General features: G+C 40.2%; 1 protein-coding gene across 1 annotated transcript; it reads right to left on the reverse strand.

The window, feature by feature from the left end:
• Window positions 1–1,224: 1,224 nt before the first annotated feature.
• POLR1E (RNA polymerase I subunit E) lies at window positions 1,225–17,337 on the reverse strand. The gene is made up of 12 exons (XM_060759794.2): window positions 17,230–17,337; window positions 16,713–16,816; window positions 14,893–14,969; window positions 13,718–13,803; window positions 12,317–12,372; window positions 11,386–11,530; window positions 10,179–10,286; window positions 8,254–8,350; window positions 6,208–6,341; window positions 3,336–3,417; window positions 2,802–2,933; window positions 1,225–1,696 (listed from the first exon to the last, which is right to left on the reverse strand). The coding sequence occupies exons 1-12, from the start codon at window positions 17,285–17,287 to the stop codon at window positions 1,549–1,551; spliced, it is 1,227 nt and encodes a 408-aa protein (XP_060615777.2). The 5' UTR covers window positions 17,288–17,337; the 3' UTR covers window positions 1,225–1,548.
• Window positions 17,338–20,930: the final 3,593 nt, after the last annotated feature.

Genomic DNA, 20,930 nt, shown 5'->3' on the forward strand with positions numbered 1-20,930 from the left:
ACAACATATGCATTGTGCGACTTCACAGACTTATGTAGGGTGGGCTTCCATGCATATGTTCATAACAGACTATCTAATAATTTATACTGGTGTACATGTAAGATGAGAAGTCAGGAGGGTGGAGAAATGAGAGGAAACTGAAACAAAAAATCCAGCACATGGAAAGAGAAAAGGATTTCTGCACATCCTTGTGTGCAGTGTGTATGAGACCCAAGGTCTATCGTGGAAAAGTGAAAGAAGTTGGAAAGATGTTCAAAGACCTACCATATGTTTCACCAAGAAAAAGAGAGTGTTGTTAACTTGCAGATATATGGAATTGCTTGAATTATATCCATCTTCTTTAGATTGGCAGTTTCCCCTTCCAGGCACTGATCAGATCTAAAACTAGATATATTAATTACGATTCATGTTGACATACAGTCCATGCATTTGTTTCAGTGGATTCACCAAATGAAAAAAATTAGCTAGATCTTTGGGTGCAACTTTCTGTTTTATGCAACCATCTACGACAGGCCTGAACAACATACGGTCCATGGACTGGATGTGACCTGCAAATGACTTCCCCACGGCCTGCAGGAAAGGCAGAGTAGGAGCCGATCAGCAAGGGGAAGTCCAGCCCCTTTGCCAGTGAAGAGGAGTTGGAGAGGGAATGGTGCAGACCGGTAGTCATGTTGCAGCCAATCATGATAAAGCATGGAGGGAGGAGGAGTGGTCTGCAAGAGCTAAAAAAACACGTAACTGCTAGGTTGTGTAGGCCTGATCCAAGGGCCCTTCCACACAGCCATATAAACCAGAATATCAAGGCAAGAAATCCCACAATATCTGCTTTGAACTGGAATATATGGCAGTGTGGACTCAGATAACCCAGTTCAAAGCAGATATTGTGGGATTTCCTGCCTTGATTATATGGCTGTGTGGAAGGGCCCTAAAACTTAGAAAACTGGGAGACCATCTCAGCAGTGACTAGTACAAAAGCTTAGTCCAACTGGCTTGAACACGCCTTGGTAACACACTAAAGATAAATGATTGATTAAATAGTACCATCATGAAACATGTATGAAATTTGTAGCATTTCTACCAGTATTGTGCACTTTGTAAGAACTGTGTATATGTTTGAACAATGACAGACCAAACAATTCATTTACCAGTACAATTAGTGCAAGCTACATGTGGGGGGGATGAGATCATCATATAGCTAGACTGAATTGAGGCAACAACATGAAATAAAATTTGTAGTTGTTTTAATCCTTTGATCAGCTCTTTGCAGATATCCTTAACATCTCTTGATGGTTAGTCCCAACCACTGGAGGGAAGCAAAGTTTCTCACTCTCTGGGAGCAAGGAAAATGTCCAATTGTTGTTCCACTGTGTCCATTGGGGTCCAGGCCAACCCAAGAAATTAGGCCACAAAACTCTTGACAACAGAAAAAAAAATTAAAAGGTCAACATCAGTTGGGAAAAAGAAAAACTTGAGCTGATGGCAAGAATCACCAACGCTTTCCTTCAAAAAATACAGTGCAACATAGCAGAGAAGTCTTCGGGAAGCCGTCTAGTACATCTTGCGTTTCTGGCGGCCTGCCATCTCCTTGTACACAGGTAAGGGCAAAGAGAGAGTCCCAAGTCTGTGCTCATCCAATCCAGAGAGGGTTTTACTTTTGGTCAACTTCAGCCTCATCGCTTTGGCAATATCAACAATCCTGTAACACACACACACACACACAAATATACATAAATTATTATACTAACGTTTATGCATTGCTGTCTACTCTTCATCACAAGCTTTGCCCTTTGTTCTCATATCATCATGTAAAAGTTTACATTAGTAATTAATAGCGGGAGGGGGAGGGAGGGAGGGAGAGAGAGAGAGAAGGGGGGAAGGAGAAAAAGAAAGAAAGAAAGGTAGAGAAGGAAGGAGAGAAGGAAATAAAAAAGTGAAAGAGGAAAGGAAGAAGAGAAGGAACGAAAAAGAGAAAGACAGACGGATGGACGGAAGGAAGGAGACAAGGAAGGATGGAACCAAAGAGCAAAGGAAGTAAGAAAAGAAACAGGTAGAGAAGGAAGAAAGAAGAAAGGAAAGAAAAAGAGGAAAGGAAGGAAGGAGAGAAAGAGGGAGGGAAGGTTGGCCACAGCAACGCATGGTGGGTACAGCTAGTAGTAGTAGTAGTAGTAGTAGTAGTAATAATAATAATAATAATAATATACAACACACAGTCCTAGATGCTTGGGAAGTGTTCGACTTGTGATTTTGTGATACGAAATCCAGCATATAGATCTCATTTGCTGTGACATACTGTGTTTTTGTGTTAGTAAAATAATAATAATAATAACTGCAAAGATTCTGGCCCAAGCCAGTCAAGGTGGTCCTAGTAGTGATCGGCACACTGGGTGCAGTGCCTAAAGACCTTGGCCTGCACTTAAAAACAATCGGTGCTGAAAAAATTACTCTTTGTCAGCTGCAAAAGGCCACCACCCTATTTGGATCTGCCCGCATTATTCACTGATACATCACACAGTCCTAGACACTTGGGAAGTGCCTGATGTGTGATCCAATACAACAGCCAGCATAATGATCTTGTTTGCTGTGTATTAATCCTGTTATGTATCAAATAATAATAATAATAATAATAATAATAATAATAATAATAATACAACTTTATTTATATCCTGCCACCATCTCCCAGAAGGGACTCAGGGCAGCTTAAAAAAGCACTAGTAGTGCAACGATAACACAAAATGCGATAAAATACATTGAGGGGCTAATATACAAATAGATTATGAGGACAGTCAAGGAATTATTCTCACCTCTTATCTCGCAATTTCAGATCCCGCTGTAAGATTGTCAGGTCTGTTTCAAAGTTGTTAATATGTAAAGCAAGGGCAATTGCATATGCTGCTATTTTAACTTTCATGGAAGCGGAAATTTGATTCTGTATCCTAAAACACAAAATGAGGGGGGAACGATAAGAAAAAATGTTAGAAGTTATACAATCAGTCCAACCCCATTTCTCCATGCAGGAAAAGCACAAAGCAGAGAGCCATCCAGCCCCTGTTTAAAAACTTTCAAGAGAGGAGACTCCACCACCTTCCCAGGCAGCATATTGTACTGCCAAACAGCTCTTACTGTTGGGAAGCTAGTTCTAATGTTTAGGTGGAATCTGGAATAGGAAAGGACAACTTCTGTTTCCCTGGAAATGTTTAGACTGATACCCATCATCCTTCAGAAACAGTTGGGAACACTGAAATTGAAGCGTAACAGTATCTGGGGCCTGGCCTGGCTGATGAAAACAAAGCAACCCAAAATCCTGCAACATTTGAAATCAACACAAAAAGTTTTACCTGCCATTGCTATAGGTCAGAGCTGTGAAGGTTTTCACAATCTTGTTGCTGATGATGCCTGGACAGTTGGGGCTAAAGCCAACTAAAACAGAAAATATTTTAGATAAGTTTCCCCCAAGCACTTGGACCCAAACACTAGCGCAAAACCAGCAAAAACATAAGGAAAGCATTTTGAACTTTAGTTTGAATTACATTAGCTGAAGATTGGTATTTCCAGAGAGCCCCAAAACTAAATAACATTACTTTGGTTCTGAGACACCCTTTCCCCCCTATACAAACAACTCTAAAAACAGGATGCATCTTAGAATCATGGGTATATATGTGTGTGTGTGTTGTTGATGACACTGAAATTAAGTGTGCATCTTACGATAGCTGGTGTCTTAGAATTAATGAAATATGATATTTGTTAACGCTCTGTGATTTGGTCTTTATATTCTGGCAATATGGCTTGAACTTAATCCATGAGCCACCAACCAAAGAGACAAATCCAACCAACCAAAATAACAACACTGGTAGAAAAGGGGATCTAGAGAAATCTCCAGGTTTTCTTTCTCTTTCTTGGTCTTTAGATTTAGTTAAGATGTTAATACTTTCAGGAGAACTCTTTCTCAAAACCTCAATGTTTTTTTTTATCAGAAAAAATATGACCAATTTTTAGAAGTAAACTATAAGGTAAATTATATCTAGTGACGAGCCACCAGTGGTACAGTGGGTTAAAGCACTGAGTTGCTGAACTTGTTGACCGAAAGGTCGCAGGTTCGAATCCGGGGAGCAGCATGTCAGCCCCAGTTTCTGCCAACCTAGCAGTTCAAATACATGCAAATGTGAGAAGATCAACAGTTACCGCTCCAGTGGGAAGGTAACAGTGCTCCATGCAGTCATGCTGGCCATATGACCTTGGAGGTGTCTTCAGAGAACGCCAGCTCTTCGGCTTAGAAATGGAGATGAGCACCAAACCCCAGAGTTGGACAGGGGAAAACCTTTACCTATGTCTAGTGATAATTATGTTAAGAAAAGCCCTTATTGAGTTACCTTAGGATCAATATCAGTCTGAAAGACCTTGAAGGCATTTGAGCTGCCATCTTTTAAAAGCAATACATTCAAAAATTCACATTATACTTGAACTCCATTTCAAAATGGATATTCATATCCTTTGCATTAATTTCATTAAAAAAATACAAGCACTCGTATAAGGCAGAGTTTGCCCAACATTTCATGTTGAATGACATACTATTTTTTACATGCATCATTTTGCAACACAGTAATTTCATTTACCGGTCATATGTTGGCGAGGGGTGAAGGGAATTGGAAGTCTAGTAAGTATTGAAAGGTCATATGCTCCCCACCACTATCACACACATGTATGTCCACAGGATGAACAGAACACTAGTGAGTGAAGTGACTGAGTATGCTTTATCCAAAAGGCTGGGGACCAGATCCAAGTGCTTTGGATTTTGGAATACCTGCACTTGCCTATATGTACATAATGAGATATCTTGGAGATGGGACCCAAGCCTTAACATGAAATCCATTTATGCTTCCGATACACCTTATACATGTAACACGAGGTAATTTTATAAACAATATCAATTCTGTGCAGGAAAGAATGTTTCTGTGCACACTGAAAGCAAGAATGTCACTATCTCAGCCACCTATGTGGTCAACCTGCATTTATTGATCAGATATCTCAAAACAGAGCTTTGCAAACATTTCATGTTGGCAATGTACCTTTTTTAGACATGTATTGTTTTGCAACACAGTAATTTGATTTAAGTAGCAAACCAGAGATTAAACCAATTCCTTATAAGAGATATAGACACATACAAAAACCATAGTAACAAAATGTATAAGGGCACAACATATATAATGAAAACCTTTCATTTGTTTTTATGATTTACTAGCTGTCCCCTGCCACGCGTTGCTGTGGCCCAGTGTGTGAATATGTGTTTTGTGTGTGTATATATGTGTTTATGTCTGTGTATATACATGTGTATATATTTGTGTATTTGTGTTTATATGTGTATATGTATATTGTGTATATGTATGTGTGTGTATACTGTATGTGTATATTTGTCTGTGCTTGCATATATATGTGTCTGAATGTATGTGTGTATGCGTATATGTATATTTCTGTGTGTTTATGTATATTGTGTATGTGTGTGCTTGTGTATATGCATATATGTGTGTATGTATGTGTATATGTGTGTAGGTGTATATGTAGGTGTGTATATGTGCATATTTGTGGGTGCTTGCGTATATATATGTGTGTATCTGTCTTTATATGTGCTTGTCTATATGTATACGAATGAATATGTATGTGTATATATGGTTTATTTCGGGGGTGGTTTAAAGTCCATTCTGCTGGTTTTTTGTGTGTTTTTAGGGGTGATGGTCACTCGTTGGCCTGATATGTGTATTGTGTCCAAATTTGGTGTCAATTTGCCCAGTGGTTTTTGAGTTATGTTAATCCCACAAATGAACATTACATTTTTATTTATATAGATTTCTTATTTCATATAGACTAAGAGGGTTCTCATTATGGCCGCATGACACACTGACATACTGCAGCCAACACAGTAATGTGTTGTGGGACACACAGTTTGGAAACTCTGTTGCAAAGCATATGGAAAAGGCAAGAAGAAAAACTAGAACTCCGCCTACTGCCAGTCAATGAAAACAGTCTGTAAACAACACTACCAAGCATAAGACCCAGAGAGGTTTTATATTCCTGTAGTCACTGGGTGCAGTAAGCTCCTCAAAGTATCAAAAGCAAGTATATAACGCTGAATATAGGTTAACTGAATATGTCTTTCAGGTGGCAGTTTACATGATCCTGGATTGAAAGCTAGCAAAAACAAAAACAAACTCTTACGTTTCTTCTTCACCATTCGTTGTGAGATCAGCTTGACAAGAGCATCTAGGAACCAGAGACACCGGGCTTTATGGTCACGCTTCTTCTCATCCACAGGCATAGATTTAAGTTCATTCAGAACAAAGAAGCAGTAGCTAAGCAAGACAGATAAGACAGTCATTAGACCTAAAGGTAGACCGGCAGCAGAAATTAGGGAGCTACTTCTTCAGAGGCTGTAAATTAACAGAACACCTTGTATTAAGAACAACTGTATGTCTATGGCAATGCAAAACAGCCCTCTCATGATACTTTACTGGCCATGTGGTCATACCTATTTCTGCTCTGACCCTCTTTAAATCATGATTCCACATTTAAGCAGCTAGTTCAAGGCAAATTATGTAGTCTTGTCAGACTACAGCCCTAGCTATCATAAAGCATGGCAAGGGATTATGGGAGCTGCATTATTACATCTGAAGAGCCACATGTTGGCCACTTAAGTCCAGCTTTGATACCTCTGGACTCGTGCCCTTCTTTTCTTGCTTGTGTCAGTTTCTTTGCCAATCCGCAGCTGTGTATTCATAATTCCTCCCATGTAGAACACCAGTCCATTGATCCATCACCTAAAGCCATACTTAGTCTTTTGCATATCCTGCCATGACCACTACATTTTTCAAAAGAATGGCAAAACGTATACCAAAAAAGCTGTGCCAGGACAATCTTTGTAGTAACCTATTAAGCCAAAGACATCCTGGCATTCAGTTACTTTTTCAAGGATCTTTAAGCTAAGCATTGATATACCTTCTGCTAAAATAAGCACTGATAAGAATATCCTCAAAATGTTATTGTACTGACTTTAAGAAATGAAGACATTAAGATTGTTCACACTCAACCAATTACTGTACAAGCAGAATGTTTTAGCCCATTTTTAGGCTGGAAAAGCTCCCCTCAGCTTATACTTGAGTCAAAGTTATTTATTGTTGTTGTTATTATTATTATTATTATTATTATTATTATATTTATTGTTTTACTCTATTGATTATTATTATTATTACATTTATTATTTTACTCTATTTATTATAATTATTACATTTATTATTTTACTCTATTAACTATGATTATTACTTTTATTATTTTACTCTATTGTTATTACTACATTTTATTCTATTATTACTGTTATTATTACACTTCCATTATATTACTCTATTATTATTACATTTATTATTTCACTCTCTTTATTATTAGAAGGATATGTAAGCACATTTACATCGAAGGAGGTTAGAATAATGGTTTAATCAAAGTTGGACAGTCTTACCTTAAATTACAGTTTTATATAAATATTTAAAAAAAATAACCTACTGATGCCTGAATTATTGTAATTTTATTGGTATCTATTTTTATTTTGAAATTTACCAGTAGCTGCTGCATTTCCCACCCTCGGCTTATATGCAAATGAATACGTTTTCCCATTTTTTGTGGTAAAATTAGGTGCCTTGGCTTATATTTGGATCAGCTTATACTTGAGTATATATGGTACCCATGAGTGAATGTATAAAATTATTCATTTTTTTAAAAAAAGCATTGAAAGAGAGAATTAGAAAGAGACAAGTTTTGCCTGTGACAAGTTTGGGGAATATTTGATCCCATAAATGATACTAGGTTGATACTTCCATCACCCTTCACCATTGGCTAATAGATATACTAGTTAAAGCAAGTGAGAATTCCCATCATATGAGCCCCATATGTTCTTGATCCTTGTCTATAGTGGTTAGATCTCTGAAGATTTGTTCACATGACATAAATGGAGTGATCAAGGGACATAACACATTTGAGTCAGTTCTTGTTTTGCTCATAGCTAGCAGGGGTCACCTGAGGCAGTTAAACAGAGGTATCAAACTTGTGGCCTTCCAGGTTTTCCAACTTCCAGAAGCCCTAGCCTGCTTGCCCAATGATCAGGAATTTTGGGAGCTGAAGTCCAAAACACCTGATGTTTGACAGAACTGAGTCAGTACCTTTGTTTCTAATAATGCACATGATTTGTGGTCCCTGCAACACATTTAGTGCACTCACTTTTTCTCTTCTGTCATTTTAACGATATCTTTCGTGGTGATGTTCATAAGTGCAGCAGCTGGAGCCCGGAGTGCCTCATATTCAGCAGGTGAAATAACTGAAGGTATGTTAGGAATAATAACATTGCAAACTTCCAATGTTTTTCTTCAAAGTCGACAAATACTTTTTCCCTTGTCTTCCTTGGATGGAAAACCACAAGGCAGGCAAAATCAGGTTTCATTAAATGTGATAGCTTGGCAGAGAGGTTAGGGCTCACCACCTTTATAGTCTAAAGCAATTCAAGGTGCTGGCTTTAGAGGTTTAGGTCCAGGCTACTTGAGCGACCACATCTCCTCTTACAAATCGGCACGAGCCCTGAGATAATCAGGAAAGGCACTCCTCTCAGTCCCACCACCATTACAAGTACAGTTGGCAGGAATGAGAGAGAGGGCCCTCTTGGTGGTGGCCCCATGGCTCTGGAATTCCCCCCCCCCTGCCAAAAAAGAGGTGCATTGGGCCTCCTCGTTACTGGCCTTTTGCTCCCAGCCTAAAACCGTTCTAGGGAAACAGAACTTCCTTGACAACCCATAATAAGCAGGCTATTTCAGTCTGGCAAGGTTCACACAGCCAAAGATTTGAAGCTTCAAGATTTCTTAGTACAGTAGAGTCTCACTTATCCAGCACAGTCTGCCTCCCGCTCGGATACACAGCTGTTTCAATACATTGTGATGTTTTGGTGCTAAATTTGTAAATACAGTAATTACTACATAACGTTACTGTGTACTGAACTGCTTTGTCTGTTGATTTGTTGTAAAACAGGACATTTTGGTGCTTAATTTGTAAAATCATAACATAATTTGATGTTTAATACAGTGTTCCCTTACTTATCGTGGGGGTTCCGTTCCAGGACTACCCGCGATAAGTGAAAATGCGCGAAGTAGGGATGCCATGTTAATTTTAATATTTATACATTCTTTTTTAAATATTATTTTCTTACCCACACTTCCTTATCCACCTCCAGGCCCATCTCAAAGGCACCTGCCTGCCTCCTGGCCTTCGCAGAGCCTCCGGAGCCACACAGGCAGCAGCAGGCCAAGGAGACAGGCCTTCCCCGCTGCGCCTCAGCTGCCACACTTCCGGAGTCTGTGGAGGCCAGGGAGGCAGGCCTTACCTGCCGTGCCTCAGGTCCCTGCACCTCTGGGGTCCCTGGCCTCCCTGGACGTAAATATTTAATATTTTGTGTTTTTATTAATGTTTTCAAAAACCCGCAAAACAGCAAGTCCACTAAAAGCAAACCGCAATGTATGAGGGAACACTGTAGGCTTTTCCTTAATCCCTTTTTATTATCCAACATTTTTGCTTATTCGACGTTCTGCCAGCCTGTTTATGTTAGATAAGTGGGACTCTACTGTATAATGTTTTAAGGACAACCTCAGTGGCCTGAGGCCCAGGAATTTTAAATGCTAATGATTAATGTCATTATTTATTATGCTTATATGGTTTATGTAATGCTGTTTATGCAATGTGTTGGTTTATAGTTTATTTGCTTGGGTAGGGAGGATGATTTTTTGCTCTTGTATTATGAAAATTTTGTTTTAAACCATTTGTTTGCCACTTTGAGTTCCACACGTGGGAGAAAAGCGGGAAAAATGCATTAATAATAATAATAATAATAATAATAATAATAATAATAATGGTTTTCTTTCTTCCAGAAATCAGCCAATTTTCAACTTCAGAAGTGAATACATATTTAGTCAATATACCAGTCTGCTATGCTTTCATCACAAAGAGACCCAACACCAGCTGCATGAATCTATTCTATGTACACCACTAACTTTCTCCTTTGTTTCACCTACTCATTAACACTGAAGCCCATTCTTACTCTTTGACATTAAGTTCCAGGCACATGGAAATAAAATAACATTTCTTCCGCTTATAAAAGATACTATCCTCAAACTTGTAGACATCTTCCACTTTCTCTGCATCTTCATGGAGTGGAGGAAGGGCCAAGGAGGTATCTGATTTCATACTTTCTGCTGCATCACTGACCACAGCTAGGAAAACAAATGAAAAATAACTTGTGAGCAGCAGGGAAAGAATATGGTTAAGTTATTAGAGTTTGTGATTATTTATATGACGGATTTAAGACTCCAAGTTGTCTATTCATGTGCCTTTCCTTGAATGGCTTCTTATATTAACAAAGACCAATTAAAACGCAACAAAAAACACACTTGCTTGAGACAAGTGTGAATGTTGCAGTTGGCTGCCTTTATTGGCATTTAATGGCCTTGCAGCTTCAAAGCCTGACTGGTTGCTGCCTGGGGGAATCCTTTGTTGGGAGATGTTAGCTGGACGAGAGTGATCCTCTCACCACTGCCAGAGTCTATCGTTTACCATGCAGATGTGGACAAGTCTACATAGGGACCACCAAATGCAGTAATGCCCAAACACAGGAACATGAAAGGCACTGCAGACTGATTCAACCAGAGAAGCCAGCTACAGCAGATCACCTGATGAACCAACCCGGACACAGCATATTATTAGAGAATACAGAAATGCTGGACCACTCTAACAACCACCATGTCAGACTACACAGAGAAGCCACTGAAATCTACAAGCAAGTGGACAATTTCAACAAGAAAGGAGGAAACCATGAAAATGAACAAAATCTGGCTACCAGTATTCAAAACTCTAAAATCAGGACAGTAAATAAAGAGCAAAACTCAAAAGTCAGGGGAATTCCAGACAAGAATCAACCAGGGCCAGCTAACACCTCCCAACAAAGGATCCTTCCAGGCAGCAACCAGCCAGGCTTTGAAACTGCAAGGTCATTCAATGCTAATCAAGGTGGCCAATGGCAACAGTCCCACCTACCTCAAACAGACAAGAGTTCTTTCTCCCACCCTGGACATTCCACAGATATATATACCCCATCTTCCTATTTCCAACAGACCTGACAACCTCTGAGGATGCCTGCCATAGATGTGAGTGAAACATCAGGAGAGAATGCTTCTGGAACATGGCCATACAGCCCAGAAAACTCACAGTAACCCACCAAAATGTTTGTGTTTTTAAAATTAATAAAGGCTTGGGGGCCTTATCAGATAAGCATGCTGCTCTGCACATGCTGTTCACACAGATCTCCTTTCTTACCATCCGTGCCCTTTGTCTCAATAACATCTTCTGCCGCTTTGATCACTGCCATATTCAGCACCTCCTTGCCAACTGCATTCATCCTCCGAGAATTCAGAGCTCTCTTTTGTTTGGAGGTTCCAAAGGCTTCGATGCAGAGATCAACCTGCCAAAGTATCAAGAGATTGTATTGTCGAAGGCTTTCATGGCCAGAATCACTGGGTTGTTGTAGGTTTTTTTGGGTTATATGGCCATGTTCTAGAGGCATTCTCTCCTGACGTTTCGCCTGCATCTATGGCAAGTATCCTTAGAATGCTTGCCATAGATGCAGGCGAAACGTCAGGAGAGAATGCCTCTAGGACACGGCCATATAGCCCGAAAAAAACCCTACAATAACCCTATCAAGAGATTTTCAAGAAAGTGCTGCAGTAGGCCAAAAGACTGCCTGCACATGGATGCTTCCCTTTTCAAAGTAAAACAAAAATAAGGGGAGTATTAATAATGAAACACAAGGGACCAATAATAAACTTGCTGACATTCTTGGAAGACTTCCAAACATCGTTTAGTAAAACAAAACACAAACTCTCGTCCTTGTTCCGTTCGGCTCATCTGTTAAGAGTTAACCAATTTTTTCACAGCATTGTTCAGTCAAGCAAATACACAACAGAGATCTTGTCAACAAAGCACATTAGGAATCAAAACAGTAATTGATGAGAATGCAATTTTCATAACACTGACCTCCAGTGGAACGTATTGCTAAGACCAATATTAAAATTCTGCTGCTATAGGATAAGGATGTCAGAAAAAGATTTTATAGCTGAGTTATGGGTCACTGTAGATCCGTTCTCAGATTTACAGTTCATACTGATATTTATACAGATAGAACAAGCAAAACATCAGCTAATGTAATTTTACTGTAATAATTGCCTAATAGTTGTTTTTAAAGTTGTACCTTCTCTCTGTAGGATTTATTCAAATACTCTGACAGGTCGTCATCTTCTACATTATCTAATTAAAAGGAAGAAGAGAATATAATAAAAATGGACAGTTCTCTAAAACAATCTTATTTATGACCCCAATGAGAGTTGATATAACAAGATAAGCAATTAAAATGTAAGATCTCTCATCTGACTTAATTTTATCTCTTTATTTTGCTGACAAGGACATTCTGTGAACATGTTACTCTTTCTTGTTATGTAGACATTTTTCAAGAGCGGCCCCCAAAAAATGTTCCAAAAAGGCATATCACTATATCCTGGAACAATTGCCACTTCTGAAGGTAAGCTTTAGAAGTTTGAGGACTGCATTTAAAAAACATTTTTCTATAGCTTAACATAAAAATTATAACTTCTGAAGGCAAGTTTCAGAAGTTTGAGGTAAGTTTGAGGACTGAATTTTAAAAATATTTTTCTATAGCTTAACATGAAAATCCCTGAAAATGAAAGTTAGCATGTCAGGGAAGCTAGCACTAGACACTTTATGTATTTACAATCACCCATTTCTCATTTGCATTTGGAAAAGTGATTATTTTAGGAAAAATGAGTGATATGAATTGGCTAAATTAGTCCTTAGGATAAATATTAGAGAAAACAAATCAAACACAATGGTGTAGGTCAGAGGTTCTCAACCCGTGGGTCCCCAGGTGTTTTGACCTACAACTCTCAGAAATGCCAGTCAGTTGACCAGCTGTTGAGATTTCTGGGATTTGAAGGCCAAAACATCTGGGGACCCAAAAGATGAGAACCACTGGTGTAGGTGGAGATTATGCACCGCAGTAATTGTATTCTTCTCTATAATGCAGTGATGTTGGGGCCGCAGTAGCACAGCAAGTTAAATAATAATAATAATTATTATTATTATTATTATTATTTATTTATTTATTTATTTATACCCCGCCACCATCTCCCCAAGGGGACTCAGAACGGCTTACATGAGGCCAAGCCCAACAACATATCAATAAAACAAAACACAATAAGCAAAAACAATACAATTAATGTAACTCACATATAAACAATAACACGCAAGGATTTAAAAAACCTAAACCACTAGCTGCAGAAAAACTGCTGACCAGAAGTTCGAAGCCACAAGTTGGGGTGAGCTCCTGCTGTTAACCCTAGCTTCTGCCAACCTAGCAGTTTGGAAACACATCATGTGGGTAGGTCAATAGGTAACGCCTCAACAGAAAGGTAAAAAGGGCCCATGCAGCCATGCCAGCAACATGACTAGGACGGTTTGCAGACAACAGGCTCCTTGGCATGGAAAAATAGAACAAGAGCACCTCCCCATAATAATGCTGATTATTTACCAAGCCAACAATTCTGCCACAGTAAATGAAGAAACATCATTAACCCACCTGAAACCAATGGCTGCATATTGAATAACTCTGCATTGTATACTTCCAGTTGTCCAGAATCTTTGTCTAATACACCAACGTAGTATCTAATAGGAGAGAAAGCTCAAACTGAAAACAAGTCAATTTCAGATGCTATGAGAACCTAGGTTAGTTTCTCTTTTGCTAGTTTAGTTAATTAGCAGTCTATTGTTTTGCCATTGGTAGCTGATCTTACTTTAAGACATTTGTGGTTGTTGTTGTAATGGTTGTATATTATTTCAGGGCATGCAGTAATTGATATTATGATTCGCATTGTAGCTTCAACTAAGAATTGCTCATAAACCTCCTTATTTTGGGGAAAAAATAGGTAAGCTAGAGTGATGGGTTCCTGAGACCCGATCAACAGAAAATGTGGAGGTTATAGTAATTTTAAACTATGCCCTAGAAATCTACTTAAAGTTATAGACAATTGTCCTAACACAAAACTTGAACAGCTATAAAATAAACTCTTGAAGAGAGACGTGCAACACTCTGTGGTATTATGTTCAAACACCTGCTTTCATAGCCCACTTGCCATATGGCACATACTAATATAATATACTGTATTTATTTATATTATGCCCTATCTCCCCAAAGGGACACATCTACGGCAAACATTCAATGCCATTATACAATGAACAAAGACAGACAGTACATAAACAGAGGTAAAGGCTTCCCATCTTTTTCCATCTCCTGCATCTGGAGGCTGTGCTCAACTCCAACCACGGGGTGTGTATGCTGTCGCTCCATCTTCCATGCCGAGGAGCTTTGTTGTCCTTTAGTCACTCTTCCAATAGAATCACCCGCACAGGTGCCTTTTTTTACCTCCCCGCCAAAGCAGTACCTATTTATCTACTCACATTGCTGTTTTCGAACTGTTAGGTGAGCAGAAGTTGGACTGATGGTTGGGAGCTCACCCCAACCTGGGCTTGAACTGTCAGCCTTTCAATCAGCAAGATTTTCTACAGCTGGCGGTTTAACCTGCTGTGCTAAAGCCCGCCCCACAAAAAACTCAACAGAAAAAGATGACTATCCCAAATCAATTTCCGTTTGTAATTTTATTCAAGTTTAGGATTAGCTTCAATGCAGATATTCTAACTCAAGTAAACATACAATTACATCTATTTCTGATGTACAGACACACACATATATATTACCTGCATAGAGTATTGCACTTCAGGGCTCCTGCACCAAAATTATTTCCTACATAAGAAAGTCTCTCTGTTTCTGCATTCTAAAAAAGAAAAAAAAGAAAGATTAATGATTTTTTTGGGGATAAAAATAAGTTTTAAAACTAAAGTAAATGCTCCAAAGGCTCAAAGTTTTTTCCCCACCACAAAATGGGAAGCCATTGGCTTCAAGCCTTTTCAAAGTACCCTAAAAGAAAGTGGAATCTTCATGTCAAACAGCCACACAATGTCAATCTATTTATTTTCTTCTCCTCACTTCCACTGCAGTTGATGCAAAACATGTAAAGAAATAATACGAGGGTGGGTCAAATAGTAATGCCTCCATCGCTCTAACTTTTATTTCTTTCACAGCTATTGAACTATGTGTATATGATATAACAGAGGTAACCTTACTCTACTGATTTAGTCTTTTCGTTTTCCAATTGACTGATTAGAACCATGAATCTGAACGTAAAAGAAAGAGCGGTCATTAAATTTCTGGCAAAAGAAGGTTTTACACCTAAGGGAATCCACCATTGCTTGAAGAATGTTTATGATTTGCCCCCTTCTGACTTTTACCTGTTTGGACCTCTGAAAGACAACCTATGTGGTTTCAGATTTAAAAACATGGATCACAAAGCAAAGCTCTGAATTTTTCCAAAATGGGTTTGATGCCTGGGTTGAATAATGGCAAAAATGTGTACAAATGGATGGTGACAGTTCAACTATGAACTGTAGCGACTGCTGTTATATGACCATTCATAATGTTTTTATGACACAGGAAGCAAAACCTTTTGACTCACCCTTGTACAATGGGAATGGTATGTCTGCACATGTCATTTATTTTAATCCATTTTCCAGACATGGATACTGAATAAGCAAATTTCTGTTTTTTAAGTTATGTCTTAAGGTACCCAGATTCCATGCTGAGCGCATTTTCTGTGACTTTAAGGTAAGCATCAGGAAGAGGAGGAATGTCCTGTCGCTAGAATATATAACAGGTAAGAATACTTGTGTGTGTGTGTGTATGTGTATGTATATAAACACACACATACATATATATATTCATGCACAGGCCCCGGTGGTGCAGTGGGTTAAACTGCTGAGCTGTGAAACTTGTTAACCGAAAGGTTAGTGGTTTGAATTGGGGGAGCGGGGGGAGCTCCCATTGTTATCCCCAGTTTCTGCCAACCTAGCAGTTCAAAAACATGCAAATTTAAGTAGAGCAAATAGGTACCACTTCTGCGGGAAGGTAACGATGAAAATTAATGAAAATTATTGGTGAGTATTTCAATTTCTAAATCCCCCCCTCCCCCGCCATGCAGTCATGCCATCCACATGATCTTGGAGGTGTCTACAGACAATGCCGGCTCTTTGGCTTGGAAGTGGAGATGAGCACCACCTCCCAAAGTCGGACACAACTAAACTTAATGTCAGGGGAAACCTTCACCTTTACTTGAGGCCATATCTGTGAAACTTAAATCTGCCATTTAAGGCTACAATCCTATATCCATCGAGGTGAAATAAATATCACTGAACACTGTATTTCTTGCCTCTGAAGAGACATTGACAAAATTGTTCCATAACAAAACTTCAAAATCTAATAATAAAATCATTTGAGCTTTGTGTAACCCTCTCATGTTGTTGTTGTTCATTCGTTCAGTCGTCTCCGACTCTTCGTGACTCTCATAAGTTTACCAAATAAAAAAGTGGGATAGCTGAGTAAGTAAGCAAATAAATACAATTCCTGTTCACCAGTCTATCAGTCAATTAACAAAGCAAGCTTGCTCTATACCAAACCTGCTTACCAAAGTTACTTTCTGCTTCTTTCTCGGGTTTGTGGTGTCTTTGTTTCTGTATAGGTTGAAAGTCATATTTTCAGAACTCTTCAGTTTGCCATTTGTGAACTGAACTGTGCATGAGTGAGAAAACAAAGGTAAGAAAAATTGTAACACCAGCATTTTAGCCTTTGTGAATGCTTTGTCATGCTTAAACTTAAACCTCTCCCCCCAGCATCAACTGCTGCTCTGGGCCAGACTGAAGAGAGAGGGGGACAGGGACAGTTCCACCTTGTCTCCTGCATATGTCATCAGTTGGGGACCTCTCTCCCAAGCACCAACAAGCCACAAATCCCAGGATCCCATAGCATTGAGACATGGCAGCTAAAGTGGGGCCAGGCTGCACTCCAGGCCTAGAGATCAGGGCTTATTTACTTCAATGACCCGGCCACGTGCTTGAGCCTTTGCAAGGGAGCCCTGGGTGCAAAGGCAAGACCAAACCAGGGAAGAATCAGCACTGAGAGCCTTTCTGGCCCCGATCCCTTACCGAGAGGGGCGCTCTGTCCTTCTTGGGGGTCCCCCCGGTAGCACCACCGAGCCTCCATGGCCAAGGATGCCTCTGTTTCCCCGCGTGTGTCCAGCTGCAGGAAGAGGAGTGGCTTTGATCCCAAGCAAACCCCTTCCGCCTGCGAGGCTCACTCCACGAAGCCTCTGTCGCCACCTGCAGGCAGGAAGGGGGAACTGGCTCGAGTCTCCTTTCCTCATATTTACATTGACAAAATGTAAACACCATGCAGGGGCAAACAGTCCTTTAGGCTGTTAGGAATTGTGAGAGTTGAAGTCCAAAACACCTTGGTAAGGGATCAGGGCCAGAAAGGCCAAAGTTTGCTCATGCCTGATCTACACTGTAGAATCAGTGCAGTTTGATCATGCTACAATTGCTATCCTTCAATGCTCTGGAATCATGGGATCTATAGTCTAGTGAGGCACCAGTGAAGACCATCAACACCGAAATACAACACCGCCTGAGCTCTGCGAGTGCAGCATTTTCCCGAATGAAGCAGAGAGTGTTTGAGGACCGGGACATCCGTAGGGAGACCAAGGTGCTTGTTTATAAAGCTATTGTCCTCCCAACCCTGCTATACACCTGCGAAACGTGGACTGTCTACAGACGTCACATGCAACTCCTGGAACGATTCCATCAGCGCTGCCTCCGGAAAATCCTGCAAATCTCTTGGGAAGACAAGCAGACAAATGTCAGCGTGCTGGAAGAAGCAAAGACGACCAGCATTGAAGCGATGGTCCTCTGCCATCAACTCCGCTGGGCCAGCCACATTGTCCAGATGCCTGACCACCGTCTCCCAAAGCAGTTGCTCTACTTTGAACTTAAGAACGGAAAATGGAACATTGGTGGACAGGAAAAGAGATTTAAAGATGGCCTCAAAGCCAACCTTAAAAACTCTGGCATAAACACTGAGAACTGGGAAGCCCTGGCCCTTGAGCGCTCCAGCTGAAGGTCAGCTGTGACCAGCAGTGCTGCAGAATTCGAGGAGGCATGAGTGGAGGGTGAAAGAGAGAAATGTGCCAGGAGGAAGGTGCATCAAGCCAATCCCGACCGGGACCGCCTTCCACCTGGAAACCAATGCCTTCACTGTGGGAGAAGATGTGGGTCAAGAATAGGGCTCCACAGCCACCTACGAATCCACAAGGAAACCCATCATGGAAGACCATCTTACTCGTCCAACGAGGGATTGCCTAAGTAAAGTAAGAAGACCTTTGTAAACTATAACTTGTTGGGGGAAGCAACTTTCTCAAGCCTCCTCTATATGATGTTTGTCTGTTTTGTAATACATATACCTGAAGTATATGTCTTACTTGATTTGAAGTTTCTTTATCTCTATATACCGAAAGAGCAATGGGAGGGGCTGCAAGTCACATGACTGACTCAGTGATCGTTTAGACCAGGGGTCCTCAAACTAAGGTCCAGAGGCTGAATGCAGCCCTCCAAGGTCATGTACCCAGCCTTCACTTAGGGTCAGCCTAAGTTTGTAACGACTTGAAAGCACACAACAACAACAACAACCCTATCTCATCAGCCAAAAGCAGGCCCACACTTCCCATTGAAATACTAATAAATTTATATTTGTTAAAATTGTTTTTCATTTTAATTATTGTATTGTTTTTAAGTGGTATTTGCACTACAAATAAGATATGTGCACTGTGCATAGGAACTCATTCATGTTTTGTTTTTGTTTTCAAATTATAATCCAGCCCTCCAACAGTTTGAGGGACTGTGACCTGGCCCTCTCTTTAAAAAGTCTGAGCTCTGTTCAGGTGTAAACAGGATGACTGTTAGGGAATGTCAGTTGAGGAATGAATGACTCTTAGAGAAGTGTGTTAAGCCTTGAATGAGCTTCAGTATAGAAGTCTGTAAGAGTTCAGAAGCTCATCTTGATGTCGAACCTGAATTTGAGAGGCTCTGCCTAGGCAGAGACCGGCCAGACCCAAAAAGAGGATCTGGAACACCTGGCGAGACAGCAAGCACCAATGAAGATTTTCTCTAATTTTTCCCAAAATAGTCTCACCAAGTTGAAGGAAAGCCACCGAGATGTTTATTTCATTCCAGCTGGCACGGATGACGACCGCAGTAATCTGTCCAGGAGCTGACATAACTCACTGGGCAGAAAAATACAATATTTATAGCCTTCAGATTCAAAAGTTCCCATGCCCACCCTGAGCTGGTTTTGTAATGAGTGGCTGTGACGTCAGCAAGCCAGGAGGAGATCCAAGGAGTGCCCTGGCCCTGCTTTATCTGCCCAGCCAATGAGGTGGAAGGGAGGCAGGCAACGGGAAAACAATGAAGAAATGTCTAGTTGACTGGATTAAGAATGTCGAGTGTTTACCAAATGACCTGGCGATAGCTTCAGGCTCTCAAGCTTGGTCTGAGTTATTTTTCTGTTTCTTGAATTAACATTTTTGCCTGGCCCTGAAAGGCCAGGTCCTTTGTTTTTACTATCGCGCAATATGGAGTTCATTGATGAAACAGAGATGAGTTTTGGAGATCCAGATGTGGCACAGCAAGGATGCAGTGACAAATCCCTAGTTCCTCGTAGATGAGGAAATGTCCTTGGTGTTGAGTGATCCAATATGTCCACAGACTCCCTTAATCTGGATGACCTGGCTATCAGCCCTCCGATGTCCAGATATATAGAGTCATTTATCTATTGTCCATGCAAATGGATCTGGTTGAATCCTTTGTTAGGGGATTATCAGCTCAGGCAGTTTGGAAACTCCAAAAGCCATGAGTTGCTGGTTTATGAAAAGGTTGCTTTCCTTCATATTTTCTTATATAGACATATATACATATAGGGAATGAGGAATGGGGCAAGGGAACATACACAGAGTTCACAGGAAAAGGGGGAATCATGCAGGGTCTAAGGGGAAGTCAAGTCACCCCCCCCCCCCAAGTCCATAAAAATTTGGCAAGAGTTTATAGAAATTCCTATAAAGCTCATGAAAGTTCATAAGAACTCATAAGAGTTCATGGGGGAGGGGTGCATGGAAGCTCAGGGGAGCACTGAGTAGTCGGGAGTCCATTCATAAAAACAGAAAGAGAGATAGGGATTATGGGATCCATTCAGCCTGGTGTCCTTGGCAAAACCATGAATTCCCTGATTTTGAACTATCTTTTACAGAGCCCTGGAAGTGGAGGGTCACCTCCAATTACCATCTTAGGAAATTAGAAACTGTTGAGGTGTGTGTTTTATTTGAAAGTAAACTCTTATTAAAGAGAGCTGTATAAAACAACATAGTTTATTAAGGAACTGTTAAAGGTTATAAGTTCAAGATACAAACTCTTTGAAACGTTACTGAAGTTTTTAACCCTTGACAAGAAATGTGCCTGTATCTTTAAATACGTGAAGTTATCAGTAAACAAAACTTGTTGTCTTTAATAGAAGTCTGGTTGCATCATTTTCTGTTGAAAGTGTCATACCAAAACAAAATATCTACATGCCCAGCGACCATCCATTACCAAATAAACTCTGCTATCCTAATTAGATTGTGATCCTAACAGTTCATGATTTATACCCCGATGGTCAGTGATCCTAACAGGTCATGATCCATTATCGCCAATATAACTCCCATGATTTCATCGCATTGAGCCATGGTAGTTAAATGAAGGTCAAACTGCATTAATTCTATGATACGGATGCACCCTTGGGTAGGTTAATGTTACTTGCTAAAACC

Source organism: Anolis sagrei, chromosome 2 (genome assembly GCF_037176765.1).
Source record: "Anolis sagrei isolate rAnoSag1 chromosome 2, rAnoSag1.mat, whole genome shotgun sequence".
NCBI classification, from domain to species: domain Eukaryota; kingdom Metazoa; phylum Chordata; class Lepidosauria; order Squamata; family Dactyloidae; genus Anolis; species Anolis sagrei.